The sequence below is a fragment of the Pan troglodytes genome, chromosome 16, assembly GCF_028858775.2.
Source record: "Pan troglodytes isolate AG18354 chromosome 16, NHGRI_mPanTro3-v2.0_pri, whole genome shotgun sequence".
NCBI lineage: Eukaryota > Metazoa > Chordata > Mammalia > Primates > Hominidae > Pan > Pan troglodytes.
In genome coordinates, this window is record NC_072414.2 from 63,109,547 (window position 1) to 63,127,933 (window position 18,387).

At 47.6% G+C, this 18,387-nt stretch overlaps 2 protein-coding genes across 2 annotated transcripts in view; one reads left to right on the plus strand and one right to left on the minus strand.

Annotated features, from left to right (window-relative positions):
• Nucleotides 1-478: 478 nt before the first annotated feature.
• Nucleotides 479-5,736, minus strand: CT62 (cancer/testis associated 62). Its single transcript, NM_001252009.3, has 4 exons — nt 5,365-5,736; nt 3,865-3,993; nt 2,383-2,529; nt 479-1,661 (listed from the first exon to the last, which is right to left on the minus strand). Exons 3-4 carry the CDS (start codon nt 2,515-2,517, stop codon nt 1,386-1,388), a joined length of 411 nt encoding a protein of 136 aa, NP_001238938.3. The 5' UTR covers nt 2,518-2,529; nt 3,865-3,993; nt 5,365-5,736; the 3' UTR covers nt 479-1,385.
• THSD4 (thrombospondin type 1 domain containing 4) overlaps nt 5,707-18,387 on the plus strand; it is a 667,872-nt gene continuing 655,191 nt past the window's right edge. The window contains exon 1 of the mRNA XM_009429466.5: nt 5,707-5,931. The gene's annotated coding sequence lies outside the window, so the exon portion shown is untranslated. The remainder of the gene's footprint in view (nt 5,932-18,387) is intronic.

Genomic DNA, 18,387 nt, shown 5'->3' on the forward strand with positions numbered 1-18,387 from the left:
ACTCTGGCAGCACTGTCTGGTGAGCCGTTACAACTAGCACATAGTAGGGGGTCTGTGTGCTGAAGAGAGGCAGGATGAAGGTGAGTGAGGCAAGGCAAAGCCATGAACTTGGAGACCGTGTGACTTTGTCATTTGTAGTGCCCTGGTTTTATACATAAGCCATATCTGGCCAGTGTTCATTGGATATGCCCTATCTCTGAGATTTTATAAAAATTAATTCATTCAACAAGAAAGCCGGTTTGCTGAAGAGGGAAAATTGCCAACAAGGCCAAGGTGACAGCAATTTCAAGCACAATGTAAGCTGATTAGCCTCAAACAGAGAAGCTGCTTCCTGGCTGAGCTCTCCCACCCTGCTCCAGTTGTCTTGGAGATTTGCAGTCCTGGTCACAAGGGGTACCAGGCGGCAGTGTGAGCAATGGGTGAAGGACAGGACCTCATTATGAGAGTCTCCCAGGAAGGAAAAGGCAGACGCAGGATATTCTTTCAGAATGATGGATTTGCTTAAGTTTGCATTTATTTTTTTCATTACAAGAGAATTGTGGAATGATGCTTTTGCATTACCTTTTTTGAAAAATAAGAAATGTTCTTTTTCTCCCTCTCCCTTTGGAAAAACACAGATCTGATTACGTCAGTCCCTGCTTAAACCCCCTTAGAGGCTTCCTCTTGCTCATTTGAAAATGACAGAACTCATAAAAACGGCCATAAGCATCACTGGCATTGAATGGAATTGCACAGCACTCCTTTCTCAATTGTTAATAAGATGACGTACTTCCATATCAGCTGATCAACAGCCACTACGTCAAGCTGTCCCCTACTTCTTCCACCCTGGGAACACTGGGCCTCCCCAAGGCCTCCAGGACAGCAGCGGGCTCCAGGGCCTGCTCCAGCCAGTGTCCTGTATCTGCTCTCTTTTGTGGATTCTGAAGCCACACAGCCCTTCTGCTCCTGGAGAGTCCCCTGCCTTCCTCAGGGCCTTTGCAAAGGTGTTTCCTTCTGTCTAGAACAGTCTCCCACGCTGTCCCCTTTGACTTTGGGTGACTTTTCTCATCCTTCCTTTAGTCGTTCATAGTTGGCTTCAATAAATGAAGGATAGACGGGAAAGTGACTGATCAGCCATGCTTGAGAAGAGGAGGCCCTGGGCGTATGCCGTAGATCTCCATTGTCTAGGCCTAGTTAATCATCGCCGGGAGGAGAAAGGGAGGCTGTGGACTGGAGGCTGCCAGCCCCGCCTTCTCCTTCTGTCTGCATGTCCTAAGGAGAAGCAGCCTCGGATCCGGGTGATGCCTCTTGGCTGTGAGTATTATCATTTGCAAAGAGGAAAAGGGGAAATAATCTGAATATCTGGGATTCCAAAAGTTGTCTTGTACCAGGTAACAAGAACCTTCCTATCTCCTCTGACCAGATATGGGGTGAGAAAGAGGATGAGAGCAAGTGTGAAGCAGAAAAGGGAAAGAGAAGGAGATAACCTGAAGCGTGGCCTGAAGACTCCCTGACACTTCATGGGAATCCTTGACATTCCATCTGGAAACCATTTTGCTCATGTCCTCAGAGCTGTGGCTGCAGAATTTTCTCTTGCCCAGTTGTGGGTTACAGGTCAAGTAGAGAGTCAGCCCCAGGCAAGGGCACAGGAACTCAGACTGTAGGTCAGCATTCCAGAGTTCCTGGAGGAGGAAGAAAAAGGACTGGGTTAAGGAGGCAAGCAGGGGAGGGAATCTACCCTGAGAGTTTTAGAAACAGCTCAAAATAACAGCAAGTTGACCAGCTCTCAAAGTGTTTTGTTTTGTTTACCATGCCTCCCTTATTTTCTTATTATTTGCTGGGCACAGGCTTGCCTTGACTTTACAGTCTGCATAAGTTTACAACCAGGAAAATGAAAGGAACAATTTTACAAGCATCGTGATGGATCCTGGTACCTCCTTTAGAGCTTGAAATTAGGGGTTTGAATGTAGGTCCATTTTCATCCCACTTCCAAATGCTAGCAACGTAGGGAATTATATGGGGGTTTCCTTTCCTGCTGGGACACAGTTCTCTGAAGCACAGTTAGGATGAAAACATGAGGTTTGTAAGAGCTGAGAGCAGTGTTTTACAAAGTGCAATTTTCAGAACTCTAGGCCCAAGAGATGTTTCGCTGGTAAAAGGATTCCACGTCAAATACATTTGGGACACTCTGCATCATCTCTCCCCTCTCAGGCAATCTCAGTGCTTGTAAGTGAGAAAACTGTGTTCCCCATAAGTTTCCCCGCAAAGGGTCCAGCTGTCCTGCATTGCCTTCCTGTAATCTGTTCACACGTTGCTCTTATTCCAGTTCCACATGCCCTGAACTCCCAGAAGGTTGCTCTCAGCAGTGAGCCATTCATTCCTCAGAGATTTGGGAGCCCTCACCACGTGCAGACGCTGTGCTGCAGGCTGGGAACCACAGGAGAAATGGCTGAATGTTCTGTGGGTGTGGCTGTAGGCAGAGGGCTGATCAGTGAGGTGGGGTGGTGACAGTCTTCTATAGGATGTTGTATGCATCATTTATCAACTTAACTAGGACAAGAGAATGAAGGGGGGTACTATTAATAATTAATTAATAATTACAATAGGACAACAGGTGTAAGCTAGAGCTGTCTTACATAGAACTGACACATGACAGAGGAGTTATGTTTCTTGTCTGTCCCTTTAGGAGCTGCCTCTAGGGCCAATGGATAATAATTACAGGGCAAAAGGTTTCAAGTCAAAATTAAAAGGGAATTTCTAACAAAGAGCCTCTAAGAACAATGTGGCTATTTTATGAGGTAGTGAGTAGCTCACCACATCAGATATGCAAAGGGGTGACCCACCCTCCAAGATGCTGTGTATAGCTGACACTGACATGCCAGGCAGGCCCCCAGCCTAGGTAAACACAGGCTAGCCTTTGCTTGTGATCTGAAGCACATATTCTTGGCTCTCTCTTTCGGTGAGGGTCAGTAAGCTATTTTATATGCAAGGACCACATTCTGCTCTTCTGATTCATACGTAACAGACACATTTGGATAAAAGCAGAAATATAACAGGACTGAAAGATTAAAACTTGCTGTCTTAGCATACTTAATATTCACTGATGCTTACACATAATATAAATATCTCTTTGTTTAAAATGAGTATAGGCTGGTCTCTGTGGCTCATGCCTGTAATCTCAGCACTTTGGGAGGCCAAGAACGGAGGATCACTTGAGCTCAGGAGTTTGAGACCAGCCTGGGCAACACAGCAATACCTCCTTTCTACTAAAAATAAAAAATGAAAAAAAAATTAGTCAAATGTGGTGGCGCACGCCTGTAGTCTCAGCTACTTGGGAGGCCGCAGTGAGAGGATTGCTTGAGCCCAGGAGGTGGAGCCTGCAGTGAGCTGCAATCGTGCCACTGCACCCCAGCCTGGGTGACAGAGCAAGATACTCTCTCAAAATAAATAAACAATAAAACAAGTATTATCTTGACTTTAAAGAAAGAGACTTTCTTGTGACATATAAGCAAAATATGGTCAAAACAATTTGACCAAGGTTGAAAATGGACTGGAATCACTTCTAAGGAGCCAGCCTAGGTCTGTCGAATCAAGTTTGCTCACTAATAAACATACTTTGGTTATGTCGGATGTTAACATTAGAGGAAGAGGGTGGGAGATATAAGGGGATTCTTTGTACTATTTGTGAAACTTGTCTAAAATTATTTCAAAATTAAAAAATAACAAACAAAACCACATCCTTTGCTCCTAAGCCCTGTTCGCCCCAGACCTTATGTGATGAACTCACTCCATTCTTTAAGATCCAGCTCTGCGGAGCATCTCAGATTCCCTGTCCTGAGGCAGGCACTCCTGTATGAGCTCTTAAATACTTCTGCATTTACCTACCACCTACTGGTATGGTTTTCTGACTATATTTCATCTTCTTCGCCATACGTAGAGTTTCTTTTAGAATGGAAAGTTTTCTTCCTTTCCTCTTTGAATCCTAGCACCAAGGCCACACTCGGCACTAAATACCTGTCTCAAATGAATGAATAAATCAATCTTGTTTGAACAAATCTTATTAGTTTTGCTTTTTTAAAATTATGGTAAAATGTACATAACATAAAAATTTCCATTTTAACCATTTTTAAGTGTATAATTCAGTGACATTAAGTACATTCTAAAGTTGCGCAGGTTTTTTTTTTTTAATCAGTTCTAAATGGTTTAAACTGGCCAGTATTTACTAGAGCTGTTAGATCGACTTAATTTGGACCCATGAGATTCGTGACACTCAGAATTAATCTAATCCCATTTACACCAGGTGCCTCCCATCAAAATCTGTTTGATCAAGTGTGGAATTATTTCATCCCATTGGAACCAGCTCTTGAATCAGTCAGAACTGGCTCTGCCAGGCTCTGGGCCAGTAGTCGGCGCTCAAAATGGTGTTTCTTTCTTTGGCCTAATCTCTTGAGTAGCCACTTTCCCTTTTGTTAATTTTTTTTTTTTTCTGGAGGACAATCTTCCCTGGGAGCTCCCTTCTGCTCCCACGAAGCGCTCTGCACCCAGCCCTGGTGCTGCCTGGCTCTGGGGCAGGGAGCTTGCATTCTGCCACCTCCTTCATTGTCCTCTCGGTACACCTGCACTTTCAAAACAACCCCTGCAGGCAAGCTTTAGAGGCAGCGATAAACAAACAGGCTGACTGAAATTTAGGGAAACGCCTGTATCTGGACAGCCTCTTCAAATATTTGTCACCCCCTCCCTGCTCTGGGGAAAAACGAGACAGTTCCTCACAGTCACTCTATTTCCTGCCTTCCCAGCTCTGAACACCTTGGCTCGAATGTAAAGAATTTGGCTCTGAATTAGGACTCAAGAAACTGGGCCCTAGTAATTTTCCCTCCATTAACTAAGCGCGTCACTTTGGTCATGCCCTTTTGGGGGCAATAATTTCCCAATTCGTAAAACGAAGGGATCAAAGTTTGATTTTTATCATTATTAATGATAATAATAATAATTATTATTTTTTTGCAGCAGGCTTTTTTTTCCCCAACAAAATATTACTCTGAATAAGACAAGAAAGAATCCCGAACGGCTCTGGCTGTCAGGGTGTGTGTGTCTCCTCCCCATGCTGTCTAACCCCAGTTGGAATTTGGAGGGCTCTTGTCCTTTCCCCTTGGCCTCAGAAGGAGCCCAGCGCGTCCTACGTTGCGTGGGAGTGTGTGTGTGACCAGGGCTCCTTCCTGCCCTTAGAGTCACCGCCCCCTTCTCGCACAGGTTTACAGCACCACTTGCCTCGCCCACTCCCCGCTTTGCCTCCGCCCCATCCTGATGCTGCCGGAATGGCTGTTCCACATGGAAGGATGCCCGCGTCCGTCCCCTGCCCCAGTCCTTCAACAGGTCCCCACAGACCTCAGGATAAGATGAACGCGGAATTCAGGGCCTGGTCTCAACCGCCCTCTCCCTTTTCCTCTCACTTAGACGACCCTGGCCAGCTGGGCCACTCTCCACTCTCGCCCCCTCCCGCCCTCGTGGCCTCTGTCTAGACCGTGCTCCCTCCTACTGGGTGATGTCTCTTCCCCTGGGACCCAGGGACCATCCTGTTGTTGACCTCGGGGGTCGGGGGTGCGGATGGGGGCCGGCCCTTCCCGCGGTCGCCGCCAGGGGGCGGCAGGAGCGGCTCCAGATGACAGCGGGAGGCCGCAAGAGGGGAGGGAGGAAGGACCGAGGGAGCGCGGATCCCGCTCTCGGATCGCAAACTCTGAGCCAGAGCTCTCCGCTCGCGCCTGAACCGCTGGCCGCCCGCGCAGCCCGACGCGGAATCGGGGCACAGCGGAAACCCGTGCAGGGCGGGCGCGGGGCGGCTGGGCGGCGGCGGCCGTCCATGCGGCGGCGCTCGGGGCTGCCCGGCGCCGGGAACCACGCGGGGGCGAGGCGAGGCGAGGCGGCCGCCGGTCGCTCCGGGACGCGGACCGCCAGGTGAGCAGAGCCGCGCGCCCCGCGTCCCCTGCGCGCCGCCCGCGCGGCCCCGACCCGGCTTCCGCTGCCCAGGCTCCGGCTCCCGCTCTCTGGCCGGCGGGGCGGGCTGGCGCGGGCTACCCAGTGGGTGTGTCCGGGGCGCCGCGGGCTGCGCCGCTCCGGGCTCGGGGAGCCAGCGCGCGCCTGTTCCGTGCGGACGGCTGCGCCTCCTTCTCTGGTTCTCTTCCTTGCTGGGAGTCTTGCTCTGTGCTGGCGCCGGCGCTCATCCCTCCACCCTCGACTCTAGGGACAGTCTTAAACTCTAGGGACAATCCACCTCAGTCGTCCCCGGGTCGGGGCCCCGTGCTCCCCGGGTTGGGTCGGAGGGGACCGGCGAGTGCACACCCAGCCCGTGCGCCCCCCACCTCAGCCTCGCCTCCCTCCCGCCTGGGGCCCGAGAGCCGGGCAAGTCTCGGTCAGCGCTCCTTGAGTCCTGGCCTGGGGCCTCGGATCTGTGTGTCTGTCTGTCTCAGTTTAGTTGCTGCAACCCAGCGAGCGCCTGGAGCCCGAGTGGATGGGTTGTTTCCGCCAACTCTGGACACTTCCTCAAGTGCAGCCTAAGTACCTGCGGCCCCTTGGCGCACTTACAGAAGTAGCTTTTGCACAGCGAGCTCACCTTGGAGCTCTACAGATCTGGAAGTTAAGTTTTCTTTTTCTTTGAAATAACATCAGCCCTGACTTGGGAAGGGGATTTTAGGGCGTTCTCGGGCCCACCTAAGTATCTGGAATTTGTGGTCTAATAAGTTTTTTAAGCAGTCCGCACCCAGCACCGTACCTCCCAGCCTCCTTTGCCGTCTTACTAAAAATGCATGCTTTGCTTCTCTTCCTGTCTCCTTTGCGATCTCTACCACGCTGCGCTTCGCCCTTTTCGGGCTATGGGTCTAAAGCTTGGACGTGGGTAGCAGTCATTGGATGCCTGTTGGAATTTGGAATTAGAGAAATAGATACCCGAGAGAGATCTAAGGAACCGCCTTGTCCAACCCTCCTTTCACAGTTGGAGGCACCCAGGACCCATAACAGTCTGAAGATTTTTCAAGGATCACACAGCTTTTAAAATCTGCGTGTCTTCTACTTGATTGATATTGTTGGAGGTGATGGAGTAACTGGACTTACTAGGGTCTTATTGGGTCTCAATACACAAAGAAGCAAACATTTTAAAAATGTGACTTAAAATACGGAACTCTTCAATTCCTATAGATTTTTGTTGGCATCATAGTTGAATTCCTTTAGAAAACAAAATCCTAGCCCTGAAATTAATGTGAGGAAGCAAGCAGATGGGCGTCCTGGGACTTTCCTATAAATCTCTGCAGGGCTGGAGCAGGGATTTCCCAGAGGTCTGGGCCTGGGAAATGAGTTTGGGTGATCAGGATACTGGAGCCCCTTCTGAATAAGCAACTGGGTTGGTTTCTTGTGGGGAGGCTGGCCAGTTGAACTCATGTGATCTCCTCTGTGCCCAGCACTGGGCGGGGCACCCGCTTGGCATTACCTTCTTTTTAGTCTCCTATGCCATAAAGAAATGTTTCTTACTGGCTGTTAGCGAAAGAAAAATACAGCCCAGAGTTTGGGAGGAAGATCAGGGGTGGGGAGATTTTTGACTTGGAGTTTGTTTTTGTTTTTGCCTAGAAAAACTTGTGGAGATTGCCATCAGTTATCCTACACAGAGGCTGTGTATTGCCGTCTTCTCCATCCCCCACATTTCTCTCCGTGGTACCACTTTTATCCTAATTGCTGGGAGTCTCAATGTTTAAATGTTCCCAACACTCCCATTCTGTCCCCCACATTTATAGCTCATTCATCGCAAAATCTCTTCCACATTCTTTTGTGATATCTGAGGAATTATTTCCCTGTCTCCATTCCCACTGCCCCCACCTTCAGCCATGTCCAAATTACAGTAATAATCTCCCCTCTTGACTCCCAGCCACGAGTTGCTTTCTTCATTTTAATCCATCTTCTTTCATGCTGATAGATTAATATTTCTGAAATTCTGATTTCACCACATCATTTCTCTCAAGAAATCACAATGGCTCCCCAGTATTCACTTCTATTTAATTTATCTCCAACAGATATTTCTGAGCATCTGCTATGTGCCAGGGACTGTTACTATGTGCTGGAGCTTACGCTATGAACAAGACAATATCATTGCCTTCAGGGAGTCCACAGGCTAGCAGATGATAAATAACCACCCAGGGGAGAAAGGGAAGTAAAGAAATAACCGCAATACAAGGGGGATGTGCAAAACATCAAGGAGATGCGAATGAGGGAGAAATTGATTCTGCATGGGAGGAGCTAGGGCAGTTACCACTGGGCTTTGAAGCCTAAGGAGGAGTTCAAGGAGATGGGAAAGGCTGGTGGGGAGGGAGGACAGGCCAAGCAGAGGAAAGAGCTCGAGGAAAGACTGAGAGATAGGAAAGTACTGTATGGACACGGTTGAATCCAGGTTAATTTTCATCAGGGCATTTAAAATGTTTCCTAATCCTAGTCTACTTTATTGATCCAAGAGCCATCCCAACGCCTTCCTGCTTGAAGGCCATCCCTCCACTCACCCAGTCTCTATCATGGTCTTATCTGCCCTCCCCACACCTCCCATCCCCAGCTCAGAAATTCAGATTTCCCCTCTTCTGATCTAAATTTTGCCAGGCAGTGTATCCCACCCAGCCTTTCTTGCACACACTCCTGTGTCTCTTCCCTGCATTCTTTGTGCCTGCTCTATGTTCAGCCTGGATGAGCCTTGCCTCCCCAGCCACTCTGAGGTTTCCCCTGAGCAGCCTCCTTGGGCCTCTCCAGGTCATGGAACACACTGTCTGCATGTTAGTGGCCCCAACACACTTGAAAGCACATGACTATTTGCCTGGGTTTGACCCCTCATCTCACTTTTCCCTTCTCTCTCCTCTTCTTTCTGGTTTTCCCACCTTTTCTTTTTCTTTGCGTGTGTATGCAGAATCGTGATGTTTACTTACGCGCAGATATAAAGGTTTCATGTGTATTTGTTGAATATCCTCGCTGTGAAAATGGATTAAAAATGTCATGCTGGAAGCCAACACATGATGCAGGCTGACGCAGGTGAGGAGAAGATTCAGGGGAAGCTCTGGCTTTAGGCTGCTTTGCTGCCTCTGGCCCCCTCTTGGGATCCCCCAATTTTACTCCTCCTCCGCAGGACCGCTGTGCTGAGGCTGGGACACCCCTTCATCATCTAGGCCTGTTTTGCTCTCTTTTCCTCCTACTGTCAAAACTTACTTCTGTGCCCACAGCCTCGCTGGCTTGTTAGCCTCACTGGGGCCATGCTTAGTGAGCACTGGTGTGTGCAATGCTTGGGGCTTTCAGTGGTTTCTCTTTTAATCCTCCCAGCCACCTAGAAGGGAGACATCAGCATCTGCATTGTACAGTAAGAAAGTTGAGGCTTACTTGCCTGAGGTCAGCAGCTCAGGTTTGGAGCTGAAATCTTAAACCCAGCTCTCTAAATCTGGTGTTCTTTCCACTATATCATTATTTCCTGAAACAGTTGTCCTAGGAACATCTGAATCAAAATTCAGATCTGGTGAAAGAAAACACAGGCTCCAGGGTGGAAGCAGGGCTCGAGAACTGGCGTTTTTAAGATTACCTCAGGCGATTCTTCTGCACACCCAGGTTTGGGGACCACTGCCCTGGTCTTCCTTTACAATGTGGTTCTAGCGACAGGTGGTGGGTTAATACGCCACTTTATCCCAGGCAGCATGTTCCTTTTTGACAGAGGCCCTGACTTTGACTCTGAGGAGTGAGCAATGGAGAGTTGTGGCCAAGGCCAGGAAGAGGGTCCTCTCTTTTGGCCCGAGGGGTCTTTAGTTCAGTCCTGAAGGCCCAGCCCCCTCAGCTTACTCAAAGGCATGTAAACCCACCTGCCACCAGACTCACTATGAATTTCTTTTGGGACCTGAGCGAGTGCTCAGGGAGAAAGACCAGGGTGGGTTTGTTCAAGAGCCCCAAGTTGCTTGGTTTGGGACCCCCCGAATAGGGCTGGACAGGCAAAGCCAGCCCCTTCCTCCCTGCAGGCACGGTGAGTTGAACCTCCTTTCCCAGCATGGGATCTGGCCGTTGACAGATCTCTTTCATTCAACTGGACTTGCTCCACTTCCTACCCACCCAGCCTCAGTTTCCCCATGTGTAACAAGAGGATGGCCAAAGTCTGGAGGGCTGGTGGGGGACCAGTGCATGGGTATGCAGAGCTTAAGGCAAAGCCCTAAGGCACATAGCAGGCGCTCAGTGTTAGTTCTCGCCCCATTTCTTTACTCTGTGCCTGATCAGTGCTTGAGACAATTGGAGCTCAATGTATTGCTGTAACAAAAATGTATATATAATCTCAGGCCCCCTCAAATCCAGGGTTTTGTGTCTGAAGGGCACAGGGCTGAATGTTACAACTGTGTATTCAAACCTAGCAAATGAACACTCCCAGCTGCGTGGTGATAGTAATAATGAATTACCCATCCAACATCTCTGCTCGCCCCACTCCCCTTCCCCAGCTTCCCTTTAGATTGCCCAAAGAAGAACCCATGGAACAAGAGGCAGCAGTTTTGTGTATTGATGCGTTGTCTTGGGAAAGTGGTCTCTTTCTGTTGACCTCTTTTCCTGTCTACCCCGTCACCCAGCTGAGTGTACTGCCCATGTTGTCTTCTCCTACCAGCCTTTCCGAAGCTGATCACTGAGGTGTCATCCCAGGCAGTGGTGCCCCTTAGCCCTGCTTCTCTAGGGCGTGGTCCGAGGGCAGTGAGCCAGGCTCACAGTGCCGCTGTGTCTTGTCCCAGGAGGGTGGCACTGGGCAGCCCACAACCGGGTGGGCAGCATGTGGCCTGCTCCACCCTCCCGGCCCTTGGCCAGCTGCCTAAGGCCTGGCCAGCAGTGAGGACAAAAGCATGGAGTGATTAATGGGCACCCCATCTAATCTCCTGCCAGGGGAAATGAAGGGCCAGCCATGGGCTGGGAGCTCGTCATGACCTGCTCCAGGTGGGCTTGGAATGCACCCAGCTCAGGATGGGGATTAAGGCTTGAAAGACAAGAGGAAATGAGATGTTAACCCTTTAGGCCTTGGCCCTCTGAGCCCCAGTAGGGAAATCACAGGGGAATTATCTGGAGGCATCTGATGAAAGGGGCATCAGCTTTGATTTATGGTGGGGATGCAGCCATGTGACTACAGGGGTGGGAGGATGACGAACCGTGTCTTTGACTTAACCATTTTTCTTAGAGGCACAGTCAGGAGAGAGAAGAAGATTAATTTCCTATGAAAAAGGATAAACGGACTGCTGGGAGGCTGCGCTACCTGCTTCCTTCTTGGAAACCCTCCGATCATATCAGCAAACTACAAATTTGTAGTTGCCAGACATACTTTTCCCCCTGAAATATCGCGTCTCTGATCACTTGCGATGTGAAGGAAGAGGAGCCCACCTCCTTTCCCCGGCCAGGCAGCAGCACGGTGGTGCTGAGGAGGAGAGCACTCTGGAGCCAGGTCCTGAGTTTGAGCCTTGGCTCTACCAAGTTTTGGGCCTTGAACAGGTTCCTTGGCCTCTTGGGCTGTAGTTTTTCCACCTGGAAAATGCTCAAAACTATCTCAGGCGTGTAGAAAAGTGCCACTTGAATGTTAGCTATCACTTTTTTTTTTTCCCCCACTTTGGCTGAGTCCTGAGCCTGCAGCTCCTTTGGGAAGGACAGAAGCAACTTCTCTTCCAGGGCTCCAAGGCTTGCTTTGGGTAAATTGACAACTGACTCTTTGATTGATCTCCCTTGTTTGACCCCTGACCCTCACATGCCTTGGATTCTGTCTGGCTTGCTCCTCCCTTTGCTCCAGCTCCATGGTTTCCAGCTGCCCCTTTGATGACATTACCCTGCCCCTCGTCTCCTGCCCTCATGCTAGGTTGTCAGACTACTTGTGGGCTGGGCTGTGATATCTGTTGGGTCCTCCAGTGGTACTGGCCAATTCTGCACTGGCTCTGCTCCTTGCTAGCTTTGTTGTGACCTGATAGTCCCAAGCCAAGTGGCTGAGAGTAGAGAATGCAGCTGTCTTGAGAGCAAAATCAGGAGCCGTGGAGGCCGTCTGGCCTGGATGCAAATCCCCACTCTGCCCTGTTTTCTGGTTTCTCTGCCCTCTCATTGCCTTGTTCTTGGTGGGGGATAATAATAGTTATACTTACCTAATGATTGACAGGAGGATCAAATCCAACCGTGCACATGAGGCCGCTTGGGAACCATGTAGGAGAGTTTATTGCTGGTTGTAAGGTGAGCCCTGAGGGTAGAGCTGTGTCTTGAAGTTTTGAAGTCTCATTACAGGGCGTGTAGTGACAGTATAGCCTTTAGTTCCATTTAGTTTCTTTTCCAGAGCAGACAAGTACCCAGGACCTGCTTGACTTTAGCGATATTTTAGTTGAGGCCCAGGATTTCATTCTGCTTGAAGTTCAGAGGATCTTCTGGTCAGCCAAGTGGGGAGGAGCTGCCGTTACAGAGCTCTGTGTCAGGTACTGGGATTTACCTGCGTTCTTTTATTTAATCCTCTCAACAACCTGTGTGAACTAGACACTATTATTTCTACTCTACAGCTAGAAAACTGAGGCTCAGAGAGGCTAAGGAATGTTCACAGGCTCACACAGCAAGTAGACATCAGAATGATGTTTCAATTTCAAGTCATCTGACTCCAAAACAAATACTGGCGGTGGGGCCGGAGGGAGGAACTCTTAGGCCAGTTAGTGAGTACCTCAGTGAGGAAAGGTCTCTCCCTGCTCTCAGGCTCTCACAGGATGCTCTGTCTTCTTGGCCTCTTTCACATGAGCGCATATACGCATAATGCCACTGCTGATATTGCTCTGTTTTCTCCTTGATATCGGCTTATGTTTTAATTTAGCACATGCAGATTTGTCTTTTCAACTAATAGGATTTTGTGTCAACATTTCCCACTTGCCACCTAAGCAGGGTTCCCATTTTTTAAAGCACAATGATGCTTTCCATCATTTTGCTCCATCGCGGTTTCCTTAGCCATTCCCCACCCTCTATCAGGGATCTAGGTTGTTTCTAGTTTCTCCCACTCTAAAAATTGGCACTACCAACATGAATGTTCAATTTGCTGATGTTTATTTATTTCTGATCTCATGTTCTGCTTTGGAAATACACTTCCCAGCCATGTGATTACCAGGTCAAAAGCAAGAGCTGTAATAAGAGTGGTCCGTGCTGCTCATGGGGTCTTCAGAGAAATTGCACCTGGGAGGCCCAGACAAGGGGGACCCAGAAACAGAACAGGTGCTTGTTTTCTGCCTACCCTTCCTTTCCTCACTAGTTACTGTTCTTTCCTGAGGCTCAGATTGGAGGAACTTGATACCTCACTCTTAGCAAGGGGTGTGAGAGGTACTGTTCGAGTGGTGACTTTCTGAGTTCCAGAGAGGGAAGTTATTTCAGTGTCCACAGAGGTCTCTTGGAGTGGAAGGTCTTGGCTGCTTCTGAGATTGCGCTGCTGTGCGTTAGTGGTCCTGTGTGGGCATTGCTATGCAGTCATTCACTCAGGCATCCAGTGCTTTCTGAGCCCCTACTGTGCATCAGGTGGCAGCGCCATGCACTGTAAAGTGTGTGAATTCCAGACCTGACTCTGCATGTGTGGCTTTGGGTAGATTAATCTCTTTAAGCTTCAGTTTCCCCATGTGTGAAATGGGCTAACAATCTCTGTACATGCTGTAGGAATTAGAGGAGAGAGCATAGGTAAGGTGTCTGCTCAAGCCTACAATGCATGAAGGGCCAACTGTTGTGCAGATGAACACTAGCACTTCTTTCTTCTTACAGATGAAGAAGGTGTATTCTTGCCTGGGAGTGTGAGAGGCGGGGAGTAATAGTATACTTACAGCCTTAGCAGCGGGCAGGTGAGAGGAAAATCACTGTGATAAACATGCCGTAGAGAGGCTGGGGGACCCAGACAGGCATCAGATTCAGATTGGTGGGAATTCAGAAAGACCTGGGGTGGGATCTGCCTCCCAACAGGAGGAAACAAGGTTGGGGGAGAGGGAAGAGGGAGAAAGGAAGTAGAAACCTGTTGTGTTTTATGGGAGGGCTACATTCTTGAAGACCTCGCGGTATTCAGATCTCTCATAATTCAGACTTTTCCCCCTACAGAATAAATGTGGAGTGTGCATTTACTTGATATGGTCTCAAAACACATAGCTTTGCTTTGCTGTTGCTTCTCATATGGTCGCACTCTCTCTCACATTGCACAGTGGGCTCACTCATAAATTACCCACTTGGTATCTTGTGATGCTTTTTTGGCTTTCTCAGTTGCCAAGCTGGTGGTCGTGGTTGTTGCTGTTATCATCACCATCATCATCATCTCTGTGTGTTTTCAGTCTGACACCAGCACCACCATTTGACAGACTGTCAAGATTGGGGGTCCGCATATTTTCTTGGAAAGGGCCAAACATTAATATTTTGACTTTGCAGGCTATGTGGTCTTTGTTGCAACTAATCAGCTTTGCCTTTTGAGCGCAAAAGAAGCCATAGACAATAGATAAATGAACGGGCAGGACTGTGTTCCAGTGAAACTGACTTATGGGCACCGCAATTTTAATTTCATATAATTTTTATGTGCCATAAAATGTTCTTCTCTTGATTTTTATTCAATCATTTGAAAATGTGGCAAAAACAGGCAGAGGGTCAGGTTTAACCTGTGGGCCAGAGTTTGTGGACCCCTGGTCTAGACGCTTATAATATTTGAAAATTGTTTTAAATTGTAGGAAGAGTGAATGTTAAAATATCCTGATAGTCAACAAAATCATTCATGGACATTCCAGTGCTCATAAGAAAAATGCTTAATTCACAAGTTCTGTCAAAAGATTGGGGTATTTATCAGCTTGAATGGTACCAACATAGGCAGTTCCTTTAATACAATTTTAAATTATTTAGGTAGTTATTCTAGTGAATTAAAAATTTTAAATCATATTATTTCAAAATTTTGGTACCCAATAACCTTATTAATATTGTTATTGTCATTCTATTTCATGACTTAAATTGTATACCCTGGCTAGGCACGGTGGCTCATGCCTGTAATCCCGGCACTTTGGGAGGCCGGGATGAGAAGATCGCTTGAGCCCAGGAGTTCGAGACCAGCCTGGGCAACAAAGTGAGACCCCATCTCTACAAAACATCAAACTATTAGCCAGGCATGGTGGTGTGCACCTGTGGTCCCAGCTACATATATGGGAGGCTAAAGTAGGAGAATTGCTTGAGCCCAGGAGTTTTGAGGCTGCAGTGAGCCATGTTCATGCAACTGCAATCCAACCTGGGTGACAGAGTGAGACCCAGCCAGAAAGAGAAGAGAAGAGGAGAGAAGGTGAAGAGGAAAGGGAAAGGGAAGGAGAAAGGAAGGCAAGGAAAGGGAAAGGAAAAGAAAAGAGAAAAGAGAAGAAAAGAAAAAATTTTATACCCTACACTGGTTTATTATTGTGTACTCTCCTGGAGTCCAGCAGCTCTGCCTGACTCCCAACAGCCTGCTGGCTGGAGTTTGGAACTTGATTCTAGCTGGAATTTTTTTATTGTAAAAGGCAGGCGAGAGCATAGACGGAGCACCAAGGCTTGTGTCTGGCACACAGTGAATGTGGAATAAACTTTTGCTCCCTCTTTTCCCTTTTCTTTCCTCCTCACTCAAAAGTTCTGTATATTTGGTCAGATCCAAAACATGCTGAGCCTCTTTGAAATTGTTACTTTGGTTCTTTCCACATGCAATAAAGTCACTAACCTTTTTAAATGGAAACGAAAACAAAGACTGTTAGAAAGCAGAGTTTCCCCTCCCGGGTCACCAGCTTTCCCTTACTGGAGAATAAGCAGGGCTGTGCTGAGACCGCGGCTGGCCAGCCAGGGCCAGAGGGAGGCCCCAGGTCCGAAGAAGGCGCCTCCAGCTGGGTACAGACCCAGCTCTCCAGTCAGGAGGGGGGCGCCGGGCCTGCTGGCTGCTCCTGGGTGTATCTTGGTTTCAGAGATTCCAACAGTAGGAAAGCCAGAACCTCTCCAGATGGAAGACCACCAGCCCCGAAGGTGACTGTGGTGCTGTGGTTCTTGGCTCGGGAACATGTTTTTGCTGTGTATGTTGGATGGGAGACTCGTCTTAAGTAGACGTGTGTTTGTGTTGTTTAGGGGGTGGTGGCGCACAGCCACATGTGCTTTCTGGCCTGGGGTCTGGCAGGATGTGAAGGGAGGCAGCCGCTCGCTGTCCTTTGGCTGGTGAGATCTTTCATTATTCTGTTGGGCAGGGGGCTGGCACTCTTCCTGTGTGTTTGGTTTAGAAGCGAGTGGTCTTGCAGCCAAGGGCATGGGCGTTGAGCCCCAGCTTTGTCACTAACTTGTTTGACGTCCAGCAATCCATTTCCATCTCCGGGTCACTAATTCTTCATTCCTACTGGGGTGGTCAGAGGAGGCCTAGTGGACAGTCAGGGCTCTTACCACCACCCAGCAGTAACGAAGCCATGCATCCCTCTGAGCCTCCCTGCTGTGGTACCAGCACAGGCCACAGGAGGCTCTCCTGCCCCTCCAAGCCAGGGACATGTCATTGGGGACCTGGTGGGGAGCTGGAACTCCCACCTCTACCCAGAAGCAATGACGACTCCCCTTTCCCCCTCGGGTGTTACTGGAGGCCAAGTGGGGAACCTGGCCTTCTGTTCCCACGTGGCCATCATGTTGGGGGCCCCCTTCCTTGCTGGAGCAGTGTCAGAAGAAGCCAGGGAATAGGGAAAGTTTAAATAAGATCTAGCACCTCATACCATAATACCTAAAATGTCCAGGTTTCAATGGAAAATCACGCATCACACTGAGAACCAGGAAGATCTCACACTGAATGAAAAAGACAATCAGTTGATGCCAGCACTGAGTTGACAGAGATGTGGGAATATCTCACAAAGACTTTGAAGCGGCCATCATAAAAATGCCTCAAGGAGCAATTATGACCATGCCTGAGGCAAATAAAGAAAATATAAATGAGAAGTCTCAGAAAAGAAATAGAAGAATCAAATGGAAATTTTATTTTCAAAAAATTGTAAAACATTTTATTGTAGATTGACAATTTATAACTGCATTATATTATGGGGCACAAAGTGATGCTATGATTTATGAATACAATGTGGAATAATGAAATCAACCTAACATATTCCTCACCTCAAATACTTATCATTTTTTGTAGTGAGAATATCTGAAATTTACTCTGAGGAAGTTTGAAATGTACAAAATACTGCTATTAACTATTTTCACTGCACTATGCAATAGATCTCAAAAAAGGCTTATTCCTCCTGTCTGAGTCTCTCTACCCTTTAACCATAACCTCACCATTGCCCCCACCCTCCAGCCTCTGTAACTACCATTCTGCTCTTTGCTTCTGTGAGTTTGATGTTTTAGATTCCACATATAAGTAAAAACATGTGGTATTTGTCTTTCTGTGCCTGGCTTATTTCATTTAGCTTAATGTCCTGCAGGTTCATCCATGTTGTAGCATGTAGGATTTTCTTCCTTTTTAAGGTTGAATAATGTCCCATCATATGCATAGGTATACCATGTTCATCTGTTGATGGACACATAGATTGATTCCATAACTTGGCTATTGTGAATAGTGCTGCATTGAACATGGGAGTGCAGATCTCTCTTGACAAACTGATTTCAAATCTTTTGGGTAAATACCCAGAAGTGGGATTCCTAGATCATATGGTAATTCTATTTTTAGTTCTTTGAGGAAGCTCTATACAATTTTCCATAATGGCTGTACTAATTTACATTCCCACCAATAGTATGCAAGATTTTCTTTTTCTCCACATACTCACCAACACTTGATTTATTTTATCTTTTTGATAATAGCCATTCTGACAGGTGTGAGATGATATCTCACTGTGGTTTTAATTTGCATTTCCCTAAAGGTTAGCAATGTTGAGGATCTTTTTATATACCTGTGGGCTGTTTGTGTATCTTTGTTTGAGAAATGTCTATTCAGGTCCTCTGCCCATTCTTTAATTGGGTTTTTTATTTTCTTACTGTTGAGTTGTTTGAGTTCCTTATATATTTTGGATATTAACCCCTTATTGGATGTTTGGCTTTCAGATATTTTCTCCCATTCTGTGGGTTGTCTCTTTACACTATTAGTTGTTTCCTTTGCTGTGCAGAAGCTTTTTAGTTTCATGTAATCCTATTTGTCTATTTTTGCCTGCACTTCTGGGGTTAAATACAAAAAATTATTCCAGGCCAGCGTCTTGTAGTATTTCTCCTATGTTTTCTTCTAGTAATTTTACAGTTTCTAGCATTACATTTAAGTCTTTAATCCCAAATGGAAATTTTAGAATGGAAAAATATAATAACAAAAATAAAACTTCACTGATGGGTTAAACAGCAGAATGGAGATGACAGGAAAGAATCAGTGGATTGGAAGATGTAACGACAGAAATTACCCAACCT